This window comes from Bos grunniens, chromosome 15 (assembly GCF_055505025.1).
Source record: "Bos grunniens cultivar Pamir isolate PY7600 chromosome 15, Bosgru_T2T1.0, whole genome shotgun sequence".
Taxonomy (NCBI): domain Eukaryota; kingdom Metazoa; phylum Chordata; class Mammalia; order Artiodactyla; family Bovidae; genus Bos; species Bos grunniens.
The window spans coordinates 55,324,238-55,343,358 of record NC_141179.1 but is presented as its reverse complement, the minus strand read 5'-3'; the positions used below and the strand labels follow the sequence as shown (position 1 = coordinate 55,343,358).

Below are 19,121 nucleotides of genomic sequence, written 5' to 3'. Positions count from 1 at the left end.
GAGCAGGGTTTTAGCTTGAGGGTGGTGGGTGTGCAGGGCTCAACCAAGGAGGTGACCTTTGGATGATCAAATTGAGGAGACAGAGCATCCTGGGAAAGAGATCAGCAGGTCCCAAGACACAGCAGGTGAGAAAGCTGAAGGATCGAGAACCACCCAGCTATCCACAGAGATGTGGACTTCATAAATCCTTACTGCCTTCAGCCACTAAGGTCTGAAGTGGTTCAATACTAGCAATAGAAAACTGCAGTGGGCAGGTACTTCTCTCCTGGAAAATCTAGCCCTTCCTTAATGGCCCTGCTTACCTGCCACTTCCTCCCTCTTCCCTTGATGGAAACCATTAGTTCCCCTCTCAACCGCACTGCACTTGATTCCCCCCTCTTTTGGGACCCTATTGCTCCCACCTCCTAGGGTCAGAACAGGACATCAAGAGATGCTGAGTACATTTATGGCCTGCCTGCTAATTACTCTTACTCCCCAGCACTCCTCACAGGATGGGGAATGGTTAACCATCTCATAATATTATCTATTCCACTCACAAACCCAAGTTAGGTACTGTAATCCTTATTTCTCTGATAACAAACCTGAGGTTGAAAGGGGATGGGTCTTGCCCAGGGTTCAGTTCAGTTCAGTCGCTCAGTCATGTCCGACTCTCTGTGACCCCATGAAACACAGCACACCAGGCCTCACTGTCCATCACCAACTCCTGGAGTTCACTCAGACTCACATCCATCAAGTCAGTGAGGCCATCCAGCCATCTCATCCTCTGTTGTCCCCTTCTCCTCCTGCCCCAAATCCCTCCCAGCAATCAGGGTCTTTTCCAATGAGTCAACTCTTCCCATGAGGTGGCCAAAGTACTGGAGTTTCAGATTTAGCATCATTCCTTCCAAAGAAATCCCAGGGCTGATCTCCTTCAGAATGGACTGTTTGGATCTCCTTGCAGTCCAAGGGACTCTCAAGAGTCTTCTCCAACACCACAGTTCAAAAGCATCAATTTCACCTAAATTTACATCCACAGAATTTCTCCCTACTCCCCCCACCCCCAACACCCCATTTGTACTTATTGCTGTGATTAGCTTCTAGAGGGAAAAGAACCTGCTTTCCCACTCCAGATGTGGGCGTTCATAGTACTGGTCCTACCTTACCATCCTGTCCAATCATTCATGACACATATCCCAGAGCCAGTGACCCAGAATTTTCCTTATCAGAAGCTTGTCCCCTACCGCCCTGCTTGCAGACACTGACCATTCACTCTTCATGTTCCTTCTCTGGCTGGTCTGCCCTGTGTCTGCACATAGCCTCCCCCTTGTCTCCCACAGAACAGGGGAGAGGTGGTAAGTTGGAGCTGACTGGTCAGGGAGGAAGGAGTAACATGCCATTCTCTGGCCCATCGGATCCACCATCTGGGAAGAGGACACAGAGCAGAAGGGCTGCAGGGCCAGGCTGGGACACAATGTGAGGCTCCCAGTTGGGGAGAAGAGTAGAGGAAGAGAAGGCTGAACAGAATTCTTTCATTGATGAATTGACATTTATGGAGCTCCCTTCTGTGTCACAGTCAGGGCTGAAGTTACAAAGGAGGAACAGTGGCTGACTCACGGAGCTCTCAGCCAATGTGACATCACAGCTGAGGTCAGAGGTCATCTTAGTCCCTGGGGGAAACTGAGACTCAGAGGGAAGGTGAAGAGGTCTGCCGCGGTCATTCAGCTAGTGATAGAGCTACAGTCTCCTTCCCCACTTTCTGGCCCCTCTGGCTGCCACTCTGGGGCTCGGAGGACTCAGAAACTCAAAGGTGCCAGAATAATTCAGGAGGTTGTGGCCTCACCCTCCTCTTCACCTCAGGGAGGGAGGAGCTGGGATAGGCAGAACGAAGGATGGGAGAGCTTGTAGCAGCTGGGGGCTGCTTCTGTGCTGTCATTCAAGGCAGAGGAAGAGAAACCTGCTAACTGGAGCTGTTCTTGTCCTGCCCATTGAGTGACAGGACCACAGAGGACAGAGACACCACACATCATTCTCTCCCATTTCTCAGGTGGGCAGAATGAAGGAAAAGGCCCACTACAGAGGAATCAGTGCAGGAGAGCAAATCACCTATGCCAGAGTCTGGTCTCCTCTGCCAAGGAGCCAGCTGTGACCCAAGGCCTGGCATAGGGTGGAGATGCAGGAGTCAGTCTCCAGAAGGCTCTGGAGATGTGTTCAACAGACACCTCCATGAAGCCTTCTGGGATCACAGAACCTTCCTCCATCCTCCCTAATGCCAGCACTGCCCTTTGGAGGAGCCTCTCCTCTGGGGAGGCACTCAGCAGATCTCCAAGTGTTGGTCTCTGGGGACGTTGTACTTGAGCTTGTGGGCTTCGAAGAGGTTTTCCAGCTCCTTCATGTAGTGCTGATGCAGCCTGTCCACCTCCTCCTGGGATGGATGTGGTGTCTTCTGCACTTCAATGGGCTTCCCCACTGCAAGACATAGAAGGGAGTGGTGGCTCAGAGCCAGAACCATTGAAGGCACAGGGACCCTCGGGGTTCCCACCACAATGGTCATCTGAGCAGGTAAGCACTCTTTCTCCTTCCCTTTCAATTCTATTTTGGGTCATAGATTCTGAGACGTTAGGGCAACTCCAAGATTCTGACATATTAACAATATCACCAGCTGGTGTTTTAATTATTATCTCTTATGTCATCCTAACAATCCTAAGAAGATAGAACCTGCTATTATTCCTATTTGACAGCTGAGGCACTGAGACTCAGGGAGGTTGAGTAAATTGGTCAGGGTCACTTAGGAAGAATCAGTGACTGGTTGTAAGCCCTGAGGATGTGCTCTTAGCCTCATGGACACGTGGATCTGGGAGTCTCAGATGCCATGAGTGGAAGTGTCTGTATGTCTGGGAGGAGGTGGCCCACAGCCCAAGTGCCTTCTACCTCCTCTCCCTCCACGATGTCCTTCAGTGCCCCCTATTCTAGGGAGGACATGGGAGGATCTGTCAACCTCCTTCCTCAAGTTCTGCCTGGCTCAGAAAGCAGCTGTCCTGTCTTCCTCTCTTGAGAATGGTTCTGGAGGCATCAGTTGTGAATTATATTCAAGAAAATATTACCAGACAACCCAGGGAAAGTCATGGTGTAGAGGGTTGGCCAAGTCTGTACTCAGCTAAGAAATGACTGGGTGAGTGGAGATGAAAAGACCTCACTCTACAAGCTTTGCCATTGAAACCTAGTTGGAATCCAAGACAAAAGCAAATGAGACAATCAAATAGCTGCAAAGATGGTGCTAAATCCATGCACTAAGGCCCATGCCCATTATTTACAGGGAAATCCCTCAGGCTCTCCTTCACAGCCTGCTGATTGCTACTTTATACACAATACTATCAGACCTGGAATGCCCTTCCCTTGTATCCACTTCTCCAATAAGCCTTACAAGATCCTCCTGTCAGAATTAAACCCTCCTCTCTGGCATCATAAAAAATCAAATCAACCCTGATCAAACCTCAACTTTGTATCAAGGACAGGGTGATCTTTTGGAAGTGATTTACCTTCTCTGAGTCTCAGTTTGCCTTTAGTAAAATGGTGATGATAATCACTGCCTACAAGGTTGTTGGGAAAACTAAGCTGCTGCATGTAAGCAGTCAGTGCAGTACCTGATACACAGCAGGTGCCCAGTAATCAGTAGTGGTGACCATATTTTTTTTTGTCTTGGTTAGATTTCCCATCCCAAATTTTCTGTCATCAGGATTATCTGCCTGTGTGTCTGTTTCACACTCTGGAACGTGAACTCCATGAAATTCAATGATGTCTTCGGCTCATGTCTATTCCCCTTTGCAACATGAGCTTTAGCCCCTTACTGTTGTAGCCCTTTCCTCTCCCAGCCCGAGTCTAGGCTCACCCACGGTGGTGATGGGCCGGCGGTAGGGCATAAGACCAAAGCTGTACTGGAAGACTCCACGGCCATAGAAGAGTGGGATGGAGACTCTTACAGTCTTCTGAAGTCGGTGCTGGAACCAGCGCACCCAGGAGCCAGGGGAGTTCTCAACCTGCTTGAATATGTCATTCTCCCCAAAGGAGAAGATAGGTACCAGAGCTGCCCTAGAGGAGACAGGAGAAAGTGAGTGTGGAGGGGCAAGAAGGCACAAGCTGGTCACCTAGCCTCCTGCAGGGACCTAGTGAGCAGGAACTGGAGCAGAGGACAGAGCCCTGGGGCAAAAGTAGGAGGCCTTGGCTGTTCTCCAGACCTGCCACAGCCTTGCTCTGTGATTTTAGGCAGGTCATGGCTCCTCTCTGGACCATGGGTTTCCAGTCACACCATGACAGGAGAAAGAATGCTTCAGAGAGCCATTCCAGGTATAAAACATGCAAACTTTCTGGAAAAATTTCTTCTTCCCCAGTTAGCTTGTATCCTTCACAGATGCTTCAAGGTAAGAGAACAGCTCTAAGCTGTGCCCCAAACAACATTCTCCCAAATGCCCTAGACTCAGATGTAATGCAAGTTTTCAGTAATATGACCCTTGACCCTATTCCCTTTAATCACCAAATCTCCCTTCTAGAATCTTCTCTGGCTATTTGGGAATGAGACAGTACATCGATCACCAACACAGAATCTTCACTGTCAATGGATTCATCTGTGCTGTCTTCCCACCAAAACACAATCCTTGCCAATCTCCAGTTGAACCCAGAGCCCTCTTCCCAATACCCATGCATCAGGGCAAGCCTGATGAAGCCCTTGCGGTTCCGCAGCACCAGCTTGTAGCCTCCAGGCCTGGCATCCAGTGCCTCCTGGACGCCCCCAACAATGATGGCCATGAGGTTGCCACCTCCTTCCCTGCTCAGAATGTGAGCAGCACTCTCCTTGTCTACTGGGACCAGCCCTGGGGAGAGAGAAAGGTGGTTAGGTATGGGGTGAAGGGGCAGGGACCATGTGCAGAGATGTGGGCTGGGCTCCACTCCAATTCCCAACTGTGAATTCCCTGAGGACTAGGACTGAGCCCTTCAGGTCTTCCCAACTGAGTGGATCACCGAGCACAGAGCTGTGGGAAGTGTTTCCTTGAATCTAGCTTCCTTCTCCACTACACATTCACTTGGAAGAAGTACAGAACTGTTGACAGCCCTCTGTAAAATCCCTCCTCCATGCCTGCAGCCCTCACCCAACTGGGTTACCCAGGGTTGGGAAAACTCACCCCCTGACATGATGTAATCCCTGAAGAAAGGAGTCCAGAACCACAAGTTCAGCATCATCAGATGTGGGCGGATGCCAGGGAACAGTGAGGAAAACCCGGTGCTCTCTGTGCACAGGTTGGTAAAAGCTCCGGTGGCCAGAACCCCGTGGGGGTGGAAGCCAGCAAGGTAGTTCCGGGAGGGGTCCAGATAGGCAGTCTTGACCAGCTGCAGGGACAGCACCCTGCTGAATCAGAACTGTACCTCATACCCTCCCCCATTCTGCCAGCACCAGTGTGATCTTGGGTAACTTGCTCCCCCTCTCTGAGCCTCCAGTTCTTAGGAGGATGGAGATATGCATGTGAATGCACCCAGGGAGATCCTCTTGCCATCCAAGTCTCAGACTTGCTGTGAGCTTCAGACAAATTGTCTCCCTCTCTAGCTTTCAATGTATTAAATGTGGACATTTGACCCTGCCCTGCCTACGTTCTGCTGAGAATCTCAGGTCTGTGAGTTCCCTGGAATTACCAAGACTACAGGACAGGATAATCATAATTGTCATAGTTCATATACCATCAAGGGCCACACACAAGGCTGCCACTCAAACAGCCCTGTTCTAACAATATTCCCTATGAGAAAACTCAGCACTTAGGACCTGGGAGTGAGAATTCGCTAGCTATATCAGGGTGGTTGAAAGAGTTTGCAGACCTGGAGGTTGGCCTTAGTCCTGTTTACCCCTCCGTACAATTCAAGTGTCTCCCTGATGGCTCTCTGTTCCCCCTATGTCAGACCTTCATTACCATCTGTCCACCTCTTCCCCTGGCTATTGGCAGCTCTCCCCAGGTCTGGTTGGTCCTGCGGCACAGAGGGTGCACCAGAAACCACCAGACATTGTAGAAGGAGTGGAAGAGGAGAGCTGTGCATCACCAGCAGCTTCCAGGCAAAGTGGGATGAGGACAGAGGGGGCAGAACTGAGTTAACAGATGCTGCTCCTGGACGTCCCTGGAGGTCCAGTGGTTAAGAACCTGCTTGCCAATGCAGGGGACATGCGTTCGATTCCTGGTCCGGGAAGATTCCACATGCTGTGATGCAACTAAGCCTGTGTGCCACAACTACTGAGCTCACAAGTCACACCCACAGAAGCCCACGTGCCTAGAGCCCATGCTGCACAACAAGAGAGAAACCCAATGAGAAAGCCACTGCAATGAGAAACTCACACACCGCAATGAACAGTAATCCCCACTATCCGCAACTAGAGAAAGCCCACACAGAGCAACAAAGACTCAGCACAGCCAAAAACAAAATAATTTTAAAAACAAACTGCTGCTCCCACCAGTTACTGGACAGGCTTCAATGTGCAAAGATAACTGCCAGTGATTCTGTGTGTGACCAACCCCTTCCCCACTCTGCCAGGAAATGCAGGGCCCACCCTTTACAGAGCCCTGGGCTCTGGGAGGCACAGCCTTTAGAGTCAGAGGCCCTGAGGCCCCTGACCCAAGCCCTAAGCCCCTGGCAAGACTACCCAGACCTTGTAATTTGCGCTTCGAGGCGCGGGCAGTCCATTCCACTCAGGTTCAGCTTTGGCACCGTGAAAGATCATCTAGGTAACAAGCTGAAATTTTAAGCATTGGCCCTGAGGATTCTTGTTACCTTCAGGCCCCAGAGGCCTGGCCGCCCATCTCAGAGCAGGGACCCAAGAGATAGCATTGGAGGTGGACCCAAGGGACAGCATTGGAGTCTGAGCCTGTCTGCCCTACCGCAACTGAGCAGTCCCAGTTTGTCCTGTCCTTGACCTGGACTTGATCTCTGCAAACTCCCTCCCCCACTCTGCCCTCTGGCTCCCCTTGACCGTTTGCAGAAAGTCTGAGGGGACCTTAGGTGGAGTTACCATTGCTTCACAGATAAAGGCAAATTTCTTTCACTCATGCAGTGGGAATTTATTGAATGTGAAATTAAGGACAAGCAGAGATATTTCTGGTTATTCTCACCTGGAAAGGTGTTCCTTAGGAACCCATCTCAGTATGTTTCTTTAAAAACATACCTGACTCCCCATACTGAAGTACTTTATGAATTCTCTTTCTCAGCTAGTGGGAAAATCATTTTGTTACAACCCCCTTAAAGGCAATGAAGCAATATCTATCACTATTAAAATGGAAAAATGTAACTGACCTTTTAAGCCAGCAATTCCACTGCCAAGGAATTCAGCCACAGAATTTCTCACACTTGTGCAAAACAGCATCTGAACAAGATTATTAACTGAAGTTTGTTTGTTTTTTTCCCTTTGGTAATACCAAAACTTGGCATCCAGTCAAATGTCCATCAACAGAGCCTATTTAGACAAATTATGAAATACTTTCTTGTGGGCCACTGTATAGCCATAGGGACATGCAATGCAACTCTTCCTGTCCTGATAGGGGAAGATGGCCACGATCACTCATCAGGTGGAAAAGCAAAGGGCAAGACCATGTATGCAGAATGTCACCAGCTGGGACAGGGGGAACAGCAGATGGAGACAGGTCCTCCTGGGGGAATATGCCTGATTCTCCACCACTAGCTCTTCAGGAAGCCCAAATGTTGCACTTAGAAAGATCCAAGGCTCAGAAATATAATAGTTTCCCAACTTTGCTTGAAATTCCCCCAATAGACCCTAGCTCATAAAATCAGTAAGAGGTGACGGCAGCTCAGAAACAGAGGCTCATTTGACACAGAGTACAGAGGCTTATGAATGGGTGGGAGCTCCAGTCGAGGGTGGACTCCTTGCCTGGGACCCCCTACTTCCTAGCCATCGTAAGATCCCTTCCAGCCCTGTGCTGTAGAATTGTGTGGAAGAATTGGAGGGTCTCCTGAGAAGTGCAGGGGTCCAGAATCTGGGGCCATAGCCTCACCCCTGCAGGCTCCAGGCCCGGACAAGCAAGTCAAAGTGCTCATCATCCCGCCCTCTGCTGGACACTAGGTGGCATTGCCCGCCTTCTGTAGGCAGTAATGCCAAAGGCCTGTTGTAGGCAAGAGTCTGCCCACTGTGCAGGTAGAATTTCTGCAAGTGTCCAGTGTCCCACCACTGTCAGTAGTGTCAGGGTTTAGAAATCCTCTGTGGGGCAGAAGCAGGAGAATAGTGGATAAGACAGGCACAGAATCATTTTCTGCAACTGGCAGAAACTCCAGGTGCAAAGGAGGCCCTTTGGAGGCCCCAGGATGGCAGGAAGACAGCCCACTGGAGAGCTTTCAGTTGAAGACTTCATTTCTGTGGAATAGCCTGCACTGGGCTCCCTTACATGTGCGTGCTAAGTCGCTTCCGTCGTGTCTGACTGTTTGCGACCCCGTGGACTGGAGCCCACCAAGCTCCTCTGTACATGGGATTCTTCAGGCAAAAATACTGAAGTGAGCTGCCATGCTCTCCTACAGGCATCTTTCCAACTCAAGGACTGAACCCATGTCTTTTGCATTTCCTGCATTGGCAGTCGGGTTCTTTACCACTAGCGCCACCTGGGAAGCCCACTGGTCTCCCTTATCTTATCCCTAAAAACCTCTCCAACTTCATCCCCAGTGTACCTTCTGCTTTAGCCACACTAATGCTCAGAAACCATGCCTTGGTCAGCTTCTGGGCCTGCACTTGCGCTGTGCCCTTCGCAGGCCACCTTTCCTTCCCTGCTGGACTTGGGATTCAGCTCACAGTGTGGAGTGAGACCACAGGGACAGGATCCACAAAAAGAGCCAGAAAGCTCTACTTGAGGCCAGAAACTGCTTATGGCTTTTCCTTGGCTTGGTGGCTGAAGTCACAACACTTCCCCACGGAAACTCTGGCTTTTCTGGCACAGAAGAGTAATCCCTGGTCTGGGAAGAAGACAGAGAGAGATGGGAATTCATAATCTCAAAGTTGAGAGGTTCTGGGGTGAGGATGAGGGACTCTGCCTGCGGCAGCCCCATGGTTCCTCTAAGGCCCCAGCAAACCCTACTAGCTTCTGCTGACAAGGTCCCGGGAGGGCACCTTGCCGAGGAAGCAGATATGGGGTCTGGGAAGACCACCCCCCAACCTGGTCCCTTCAGGTCAGCTCAGCACTGTCCACTCACTCTCCTGTTTCCAGAGGAGGCCCACCTGTCCCTACTGGCACCTCTCTGTGTCCCTATAGCCTTCCCCATTCTATCTGGTCAATAAATCATCCTCGCCCAGTTGCTTACATCTAAGACTTTAGTCTGTCTGGGATTCAGGAAAGGAGTCAAAGGTCAGTTCACTCAAATCAAGGATCCTGTTCCACTCAGGCCTGAACTTTGGGTCCAGGGTCAAGTGTCCAAATGGCCATCAAGTGCCCTGAGTCAGAAAGTCAGAGATTCAGAAGAACTCAGGTGTCAGGGATTGGTGTGATCACTGGATACATTTGTAAATGTATCCAGGATACATTCAGAATGCAACAAGTCCTTGTCCAAGTATGCATAATGTACCAGAGTGAGAGGCAGGTTAGAGAACCTAGAACAAGTTCCTTGTCCTCTCCCCGGTCCCTCTAAACTGACAATGGACAAACTTTAAACCAGTAGAAGAACTTTGTATGTGATCTTGATCACATCCTGTCCCTTTCTAGGGGTGAGTCTCCTCATCTTATGAAGTGTGGGGCTAGATGATCTCTTAGAACCTTATTACCTGCACCCCTAAGCATGGCTGCTGAGGGCTTAACATCTGTAAGATACCTAACGTGTGCCACAATATATGGCTCACAGAGCTCCTTCAAATTCTGTTCATTCATCCATCTTCACAGTGGCCCTACATCCTGGCCAGACAGAAGCTGACTCCTTCCCGGGCCACAGAGTGGTGGAAGCCCAGCTCCTGCCTCCCAGCCCAGTATTTTGTCCACTGCACAGAGGACCACACTTGCCATGGACATGTCCGGCACTGCAGTCCTGACCACATCCCAGCCACCCCATTACTCACCGAGATGGGGAAATAGTCCTTCATGTACCTCCATATGACGCAGCGCCTGAAGGCCTCAATGCGCCTGCCCCCCTGCCACGGCTTGGATAGATCCAGGTACCACCAGACTGCATATAGGACACTGAAGATCCAGAATCTTGTGAACAGGAGGCCTATGAAGACAGCAATGCAGATCTGGGCTGGGAAGGGAAGCATGAAGATGAGTGGTCAGAGGAATGAAGGAACAAGCTCTCCTCCTACAACTAACAGCACTGTCCTGTCCAGCCCTCACCGAGGAGAAAGGCATGAGACTCTCTAGACTTCAAGGAGGAAAGAATGCAGCCTGTCCAGTGTCACACTGGGAGCCTGGATTTGAAGCCAGGTAAAATCTTATGGATGGAGGAGCCTGGAAGGCTGCAGTCCATGGGGTCACTGAGGGTCGGATACAACTGAGCATCTTCAATTTTCACTTTTCACTTGCATGCATTGGAGAAGGAAATAGCAACCCACTCCAGTGTTCTTGCCTGGAGAATCCCAGGGACAGGGGAGCCTGGTGGGCTGCCGTCTGTGGGGTCACACACAGTTGACATGACTGAAGTGACTTAGCAGCAGTTAGCAGACCCAACTCCACACTAAGTTTTCCCCACTGTACCAGGCTGCTTACTCGTTCCAGTTTTGCCCCTCCACCCCCATCTCTGTCCAGTTAAGTAGTCTGTATTCACTGGGTGCTCAATAAATGCCTGGGAGAGAAGTGACTAGATTAATACTTTCTAGTGTACACCCTTCAGGACCCCAAAGAAAAAGGAGACATGCTTTCTGCCCAGCCCTCTCTCTGCACACTCTCTGCCCATCTGTCTATTTATAAATCCGGCCAGATCCCCCTTCTAATTAAAGTCCTTCCATGACTTTCTCATAACTTTAAAAACAGCCCATGTAGCTCAGCCTGGCATTCAGATTCTGCATAGCTGGCTGATCCCCATCTTGCTCCAGCCTCATTCACCCATATGGACCCTATACTCTGGCCACATGAAATTGTTCAGTGTATCTACATGAGAGATGGAGTTCCTTCAGTCTCTTAGCTTTTGTTCATGCTGTTTCCTCTGAGCACCGTGTGCTTTGCTGCTGAAGGAGAGAGGAAGGAAGGGGCCAACCCGTGGCTGGCCCATGGGTCAGGGATGCAGCATGGCTATAACCTGGTCAAGTGAGGAAATACCTTCTTACCAACAATTCCCAGTCCCTTGCTGCAGGCTAACCCTGGCTTCATCTCAGGGTCGGGAGGTCTGAGGGGCTGACTCTAACCGGATGCCAATGGAGCATCATTCTCAGAGAATATTTCTCCTGCCCCATCCCATTCCTTCCACTCAATACCATGCACTCACACTGTTAAAATGTCAGCCTCCAGTTGTACTGAATGTGAAAGTAGAGTAGACTGGGTCTGTCATTCCTGGCCGGCTTCCAGGAAGAGGGGACTTTTGACCCAATCTGAATAGTAGTAAAATTCATAAACCAGAGAAAATAGGTTGGTGCTCACAGAACATTGAACACCTATAATGTGCATTGGTGGTTCAGTCTGAACAACAGACAAATTCCTGCCTTCACGGAGCTGACTTTCCACAGTATTGTGTTTAGGGTGCTTTGTTTTGTTTTTAAATTTCTATGATGGTAAAATATATATAACTTATACTTTGCATCTGAACCACTTTTAAGTGTACAGTTCATTCACACTGACCATCATGATTATCCATTTTCAGAACTCTTTTCATTTTCCCCAAACTGAACCCCTATACTCATTAAACAAAAACTCGCATATCTCCCTCCCCTGCTGCTGCTGCTGCTGCTAAGTTGCTTCAGTCGTGTCCGACTCTGTGCAACCCCATAGATGGCAACCTACCAGGATCCTCCGTCCCTGGGATTCTCCAGGCAAGAACACTGGAGTGGGTTGCCATTTCCTTCTCCAGTGCATGAAAATGAAAAGTGAAAGTAAAGTCACTCAGTCGTACCCGACTCTTCGAGACCCCATGGACTGCGGTCCACCAGGCTCCTCCGTCCATGGGATTTACCAGGACTCTCTACCTTGGGGCAAAATCAAAGGTCTACATGGGTTGCTCCCACTTTCAGAAAACCACCTCTAGGGACTTCCAGTCTACATGGGTTGCTCCCTAGAGGTGTTTTCTGAAAGTAGGAGCAACCCACGTAGACCTTTGATTTTGCCCCAAGGTAGAGTGTCCTAACTGACGTTCTTTATAATTTTCTTTCACATTAAATATTTGCACTTAAAAAAAAACAACTTAAAAATCTAAGTCAACCACCAAGCCATTCTTGTCTCCAGGCATCTGCCTCTTCCCTCCAGATCTGCAAGTATCCTTCCATCCTCCATACATGAGCATCTACCAGCGTGGACATGTTCTTTTTCATGAAAATGGTGGCATTTTATTCCTACTCTTCTACAACTTTCCCATTCAAGATTTTTATTAAAAAAATATTTAAGGCAAACAAAAAAGTGATCAACCCACAATGAGTGTAGAAGCAACCTAAATGGCCATCAGTCCACGGATGGATGAAAGGATGGAAAATGTTGCAAATAACACAATGGAATATTATTCAGTCATCAAAAGGAAGGGATTTCTGGAACACCAACAAGGATGAATCTTGAGGATGTTGTGCGAAGTGAGATAGAGCCAGTCACACATATCCACACAAATCCTTTCTGATTCCTCTTTTGTGAGGTTCGTAGACCAATCGAATTAATAGAGATAGAAAAGAGAATGCTGATTGGCAGGGGCTAGGGGAGGGAGATATGGGAGTTTTTGTTTAATGAGCACAGAGGTTCAGTTTGGGGAAAATGAAAAGAGTTCTGAAAATGGATAATCATGATGGTCAATGAGAATGAACTGTACACTTAAAAGTGGTTCAGATGCAAAGTATACCTTATATATATTTTACCACCACACCTTCCAATGCAGGGGGAGTGTGAGTTCAATCTCTGGTCAGGGAGCTAAGATTCCACATGCCTCGGGCTAAAAATCCAAAAAACTTAAAACAGAAGCAATATTGTAACAAATTCAATAAAGACTTCAAATGGTCCATATTAAAAAAAATAAAATAAAACGTAAGAAAACTGCTTATAGAGAATAAAACTGAGTTGTTAACTGTGGCTCCCTGGAGGGAATTCCCTGGCAGTCCAGTGGTTAGGACTCTGTGCTTTTACTGCTGCTTTCATATAAGCCTTGCTGCTAGGGGCCAAAAAAAAAAAAATATATATATATATATATATAGTGGCTCCCTAGAGGGTAGGATTTGGGGAAGTCTTTCACTTGTGGGATACACATTCTGTTTGGATGTGTTACAACAGCAAGGGCTGGTTTTTGCAACTAACGTAGCATATTAAGATTAGGAAAAACCCACTCAAGAGGCCCTTGCACTTAGAAGGAACTCCCCACCATCTTCATCACCCTTAACTCCTGTCAGCTGGCAAAACCAAACTTGGGGATCTTTTCTGTCCCTAAGGAAGGGAAACCTCTACCCTACCCTCATAACACCAAGAAAAATGTAAAACCCCACTTTACAGAGGCCCAGAGAGGGTATGCAAATTGGCTGAGCTCACGCAGCAAATTAGTCAGATGGGACAAGACATTCATCAACAAATGTTCATGGACACCAACTCTTCTGGGAGCTGGAGATTCAGCTGAGAACAAGACCAACTGTTTGAAGGGAGCTTACCTTCCTGTGTGAGTGTGTGAGCTACAGAGGAGAGGAAAAGAAACAGGAAACAAGTAACCAACTGGAAAGTATTTGTTTCTGGGCCCTGAGTCCTTGGTGACACGTCCTTGTTAAACTTTCTGGCTACTTCTTTGCCCCTGCCCCAAATGCCTGCTCTGTGTCCAGTGTGAACCAGCTGTTCACTGTAGGCCAGCATTTACTGGCCCACTGGAAGCCCTTATTTTTCCTGCCAGCCTATAAATCCTGCCTGTGGACCCATCTTTTGAGTGTCTTTGGAAGGGGTCCCTTCTCTCCACACCCACTGGAAGCCTCCCTAGATCTAGGTAAGTAATCTTTATTTTAAGAGCCAGATTGAAAATATTTTGTATTTTTGTGACTCTATGGGGCAACTTGAAGGATATTACATAGGCCCGTAATCATTTAAATTATGTAAGAATTTAAAATGTAAAAATTATTCTTGGGCTGTACAAGTGCAAAAAAACAGTGGGCTGGATTTGACCCTTGCCACATAAACTGGGGACCCCTGATATAGCTTGGCATCAGGCACTCAGCTTCCCCTATATATACTCCCTGCCATCAGTCCATCCCCCGTACTCCAGACACAGCAGATCCATAGGCTTCAAGCACTGGGACCTGTACTGCACAGGCTGAACCGTGCTCTTCCCGTTCCTAAACATTCCTGGGGCTCCCCTTTTTCCCCAGGATAAGGGACAAGGTACAAGCTCCTGCTCCCGGCACCAGCTGGCCCAGATCTCTCTTCTCAACTGTCCTCGCTCTAGCTCCAGGCCAAGGGCTGCTGGACCTCCCTGTGCTCTTCCTGATGTTCCCAGGTCCTGGGCTGAGCTGGGGGTCGATGAAGGCAGACAGACACACTGGTGTTGGCAAAGCTCCACCAAGGCCAGGTGAGCAAGATGTCCCTCACCCCCCCCACCCCCACCCCCACCCTGTGATCCTCAGGCATCAGCCTACCTGCTTCTGGGCCCCCAGGACCCTTCGTCCAGGAGCCAAGGGACTTGTCCCCTGCCCTGGGGTACCCCTCCTTTCCCTGCTCCATACCCCCTCCCACATCTCAGTCGTCTCTCAACCCTCTGCCTCCTTCCCTTTCGTCCTTTGGCAGCACAGGAGCCCAGACCTACAGCCTTGCACATCTAAGGCACTCAGCTTCCCTGCTCATCTGTGTAATGGGGGTAACTAGGTGCCTGGAGAATCCCAGGGACAGGGGAGCCTGGTGGGCTGCCGTCTATGGGTCGCACAGAGTCAGACACGACTGAAGCGACTTAGCAGTAGCAGTAGCAGGGACATTTAAAATGTCCCAACAACCTTTAGAGCAGAGATACAAGTCAGTCATCAAGGATGCCAGCGGTAAGGAACTGGGTTTCTTGCTTTCCTGGGGATAAATGCTTTAGCTGCAAAATTTTGGGGAGGTTCTAAGGGAGAACATGGAGTATATACATGGTACCCGCGTGCGTGTGTGTGTGCATGCATGTTTGTGTGAGTGTGTGAAATGGCTATTGACCATTTCAGAGCCTGTACAGAGTATGTCCATATTTTAACCCCAGTCTAGTAGGGTCTGTCCACAGGCTGAACACTAGCCCTGGGGGGAACCGTTCGTAACTAGTACGGTGCCAGCAGATGAGATGAAGAATCCCATGGTCTCTTGTTCCCCCAGCACAGCCCATCTTACCCAGGACCGCAAAGGAGAAAATCCACTGCAGAACCACAAAGGTCTGCAATCTGCGCTCCCACGGCACGGACAAGGGTGCGAACTTCACCATGCTGTCTCCTCGGTTGATTCCACAGGTTTCTCTGAGCTCTGCTGTGGTCTGAGGCACCTACTGGTTTTGTTGCTGCCGGAGGTTGAGTAAGCATTAGTCTGGGAGGAGGGTGCCCCACCCACCCCGGCCCAGCCTAATGCCTCCCTGCCCTCACCCTGGCAGGAATCTGTTTCCTAGGAGAAACCTTTGAACCCACCTGCCCTGGAGTCAGCTAAAGGAAGGAGGAACGGAAGGACATTTGCCTCCTCAGGCGATACCTTATCTGCCAGATATCTTTCTCTTTTTGCTTGAATCTGGCCCAACACTTGACAGTCAAGCACTGAGTACAGGGCAGTTCTGTCCTCCTCACATCTACCCAGTGACTTGGCTGCAGTAGCTGTCTCCCCTCTTCTGCCATGTCCGCTGTTCCCCTCCACAAATACACAGTAACAGCTCCTGTGCTGTGGAAGTGCCCCTGACAAGTTCACCAGTGGCCTCCACGCTGCTGAATCCAGTGGTCAATTCTCAGCTCTCATTTTGACCTCTCAGCGGCCTCAGACACAGCTGGTCCCTCCCTCCTCCTTGAAACCACTTGGCCTGTGGACACCACATTCTCCTGGTTTCCCTTCTGCCCCTCTGGCTGCTCCTGGGTCTCCACGGTGGCTCTTTTTCCTCACCAGGCTAAGTGTTTGAGGGGCCTCCTGCCCACTCTGTGCCTGGACCCTCCCTCCTCTCTCCCGCAGAGACCTCATCCAGGCTCACGGCCTTGGAGTCTGTCTACAGGACAAGCACTTCCAAACTGCATCTTCAGCCTGACCTCCCCTTGTGCTCCAGACTTGACTATGTAAGTAGGTTCTTGACATCCTCCCTAGTAGTCTGCTCAGTCTCCTTCACAGCCTGTCTAGACTGAACTTGATCTTCCCTCTCCTGCCCAGGCCAGCTTTTCCTCTGCTCTTTGACATCTCCGGAAAGGGGACTCCAGTGACCTGGTTACACAGGCCAAAACCTTAGCGTCACTCTAGACTTTTTCTGTCCCTCTCCATTCACCTCTCATAGTCGGTTCTCCTAAATCTCTTCCTTTAAATGTGCACTTTGAACTGAAATATATCAAACATACAGGAAAAGGCACAAGTCCTAAGTGTAGGAGTGATACATTGTCCCAGAGTGAACACACTGGTGTGATCTCCATTCTGATGGACAAGTAGGACCTGACCAGCACCTACGCTCTTGCCTGTCACTCCTCTCTTCCCCAAACCTCATACCAGCCTCGTCTGCTCTGAAATTTACAAGTGAGTCTCACACAAAATATTCTTTTGAGACTGGTTCTTTGGCTCAAGATTATATTTCAAGAATCATCCAAATTGTGTGTATTTGTAGTGTTTTTTCTCATTGGTACATAAGACTTCACTGGGTGAATATACCACAGTTCATCTGCTGGGGGCATGCAGGGTATTGCCTGAGTCTGGCTATTATGAACTGTAGTGCTGTGGGCATTCTTTTCTGTTTTTTCCAATTTTTTTCTTTAGGAAAAGATTGACATACATCATTGTTCAAGTTTAAGGTATACAGCATGATGGTTTGATTTAGATACATTATGAATGATTACAATAGATTTAGTTAGCATCTGTTGTCTCACATAGTACAAAAAAAAAAAAAAAGAGGGATAGAAAATCTCCTTTTGATGAGAATTCTGATCTACAGTCTTCACAGCTCTTTTATGTATCACACAGCAGGTGAGGTGTGCACATTAATATACATTTGTGTTGAGTATGTGCCTGGAAATAGAACAGCTGGGTCTTTTTGTATAAAGTCACATATTTCCCAAAGTGATTGTACAAATTTATACCCACAAGCTTCACAAGCAATTCCAGCTGCTTCACATCTTCCTCAGCATTTAACCCTTTGTAGTGAGGACGTGGGGACACTTGTCGTGCTCACAGTGGCTTCCTCTGTGCCTAAGGAGGCTGAGCACATTTTAAAATATTCATTGGCCATTTGAATATCATTTTATCACAGGTTCACCCATGAGACTTCTGTTGATTTAAATATCTCTTGTACGGGAAAGCTACACCCACAACCAGCCTCTTTGATCATCTCTGATACCAGGGTCCTCACTGGTCTCTGTCTCTGTGTCCTTTCTCCCTCTCAACAGCCAGAGGGACTGCTGGGTCAAAGGGTGTGTGACTGCAGGAGCTGGGGAGCAGTAGTGCCAGGCTTTTCCCAAAACGGCAGCACCAGTTTACACCCTCACCAGGAATGTATCTGAGATCAGCTGGATGCTGGCCTCGTGGTGTGGTCAGACTTATTATTGTTTGCTAGTGTTGGGCTGTTTGCCAGCTAAGGTTGGGATCTTGCATTTCCTGAATACGCATGTTGCACATGGCTTTAGTCATAGTAATTTCCTTTTCTTTGAAAAGCTCATTCTTGATTTTCATCCATTCCTCTGCAGTGTTTTTTTGTGCTTTTTTTTTTTAATGATAGAAACTAAATAAATGGAACAATTTATTCCATCTTCATGATTACAGGCATTAAGGGCAGGGTGAGTAAACAAGGGAAATAAAGCTAACTCTTTTCTCCTCATCCCCTCATTCAACTAGATGCAGCATTTTGGCATTTTTATTACATACAGGTTGACTTAATTCATTGACTTACGTTAAAAACTGGCAGCAGCAAATCTTTGTAATTTAGGATCTTCCTCCATAGTCTCTCCAAGGATTTGAACTCTTGAACTACACCATGAGCTCTGAAATGGTGTTCACCACAGCATTCACAAAGCTTTCACATCTTAATATGAGATCTGACAACCCTTGTAAGGTTGTCGTTGTTGTTCGGTTACTAAGTCTCATCCAACTCTTAGCAAACCCATGGACTGCAGCACATTGGGCTTCCCTGTCCTTCACTATCTCCTGGAGTTTGCTCAAATTTGTGTCCATTGAGTGGTGATGCTATCGAACTTTCCTCTTGCCTTCAATCTTTCCTAGCATCAAGGTCTTTTCCAATGAGTCACTGTTTCCACATTTTCTATATCTACCATGAAGTGATGGGACCATGAAGTGACGGGACCATCAAGTGATTTGCCATGAAGTCATAGTAAAAAGATGACAAAGTAACAGGATGTGTGCTCATCTTCTCCTGTGTGTCAATTACAAATTGGCACCTGCCAAGAGCATTTGCTAGCTACTGAACAACAACAAAAACATTTGCCATCTGTGTCTGCGGAGATTGAACCCTATGCTGCTGCAGCCGCTGACCTTCAACATCCACTGAGGGGAGTTCAGGGTGGCGAGTGAGGCATTCTCTGCTCTAGGGAAACTGATGGAGTAGATCTTTAGATTGTTGGATGTTTTCAGGAACTGATTTCATGATCCCAATCCTTGCCTCTCTTCATATTTAGAAAATCACTCAATCCCTTCATGGTGACATTGGCTCCTCGTGACTAGCAGAAAACCTTTTGTACAGTAAGCATTGGATTGCATTGAACTCCCGCTTCATCAAGATCTTATATATTGATCTTCTCCCCCAGGCCTCTCTGAAGCAGTCTCTCAAAGCTATCTGAAATGCTGTCCCCCAGACTGTAGTCCTGATTTTGCTCCAAGTAAAACTTAACTTACAACTCT

General features: G+C 48.5%; 1 protein-coding gene across 1 annotated transcript; it reads right to left on the bottom strand.

Annotated features, from left to right (window-relative positions):
* Positions 1 to 1,506: 1,506 nt before the first annotated feature.
* On the bottom strand, positions 1,507 to 17,166 carry MOGAT2 (monoacylglycerol O-acyltransferase 2). The gene is made up of 6 exons (XM_086340880.1): positions 15,435 to 17,166; positions 10,052 to 10,230; positions 5,154 to 5,358; positions 4,670 to 4,844; positions 3,866 to 4,065; positions 1,507 to 2,445 (listed from the first exon to the last, which is right to left on the bottom strand). The coding sequence occupies exons 1-6, from the start codon at positions 15,523 to 15,525 to the stop codon at positions 2,291 to 2,293; spliced, it is 1,005 nt and encodes a 334-aa protein (XP_086197006.1). The 5' UTR covers positions 15,526 to 17,166; the 3' UTR covers positions 1,507 to 2,290.
* Between the last annotated feature and the right edge of the window lie 1,955 nt (positions 17,167 to 19,121).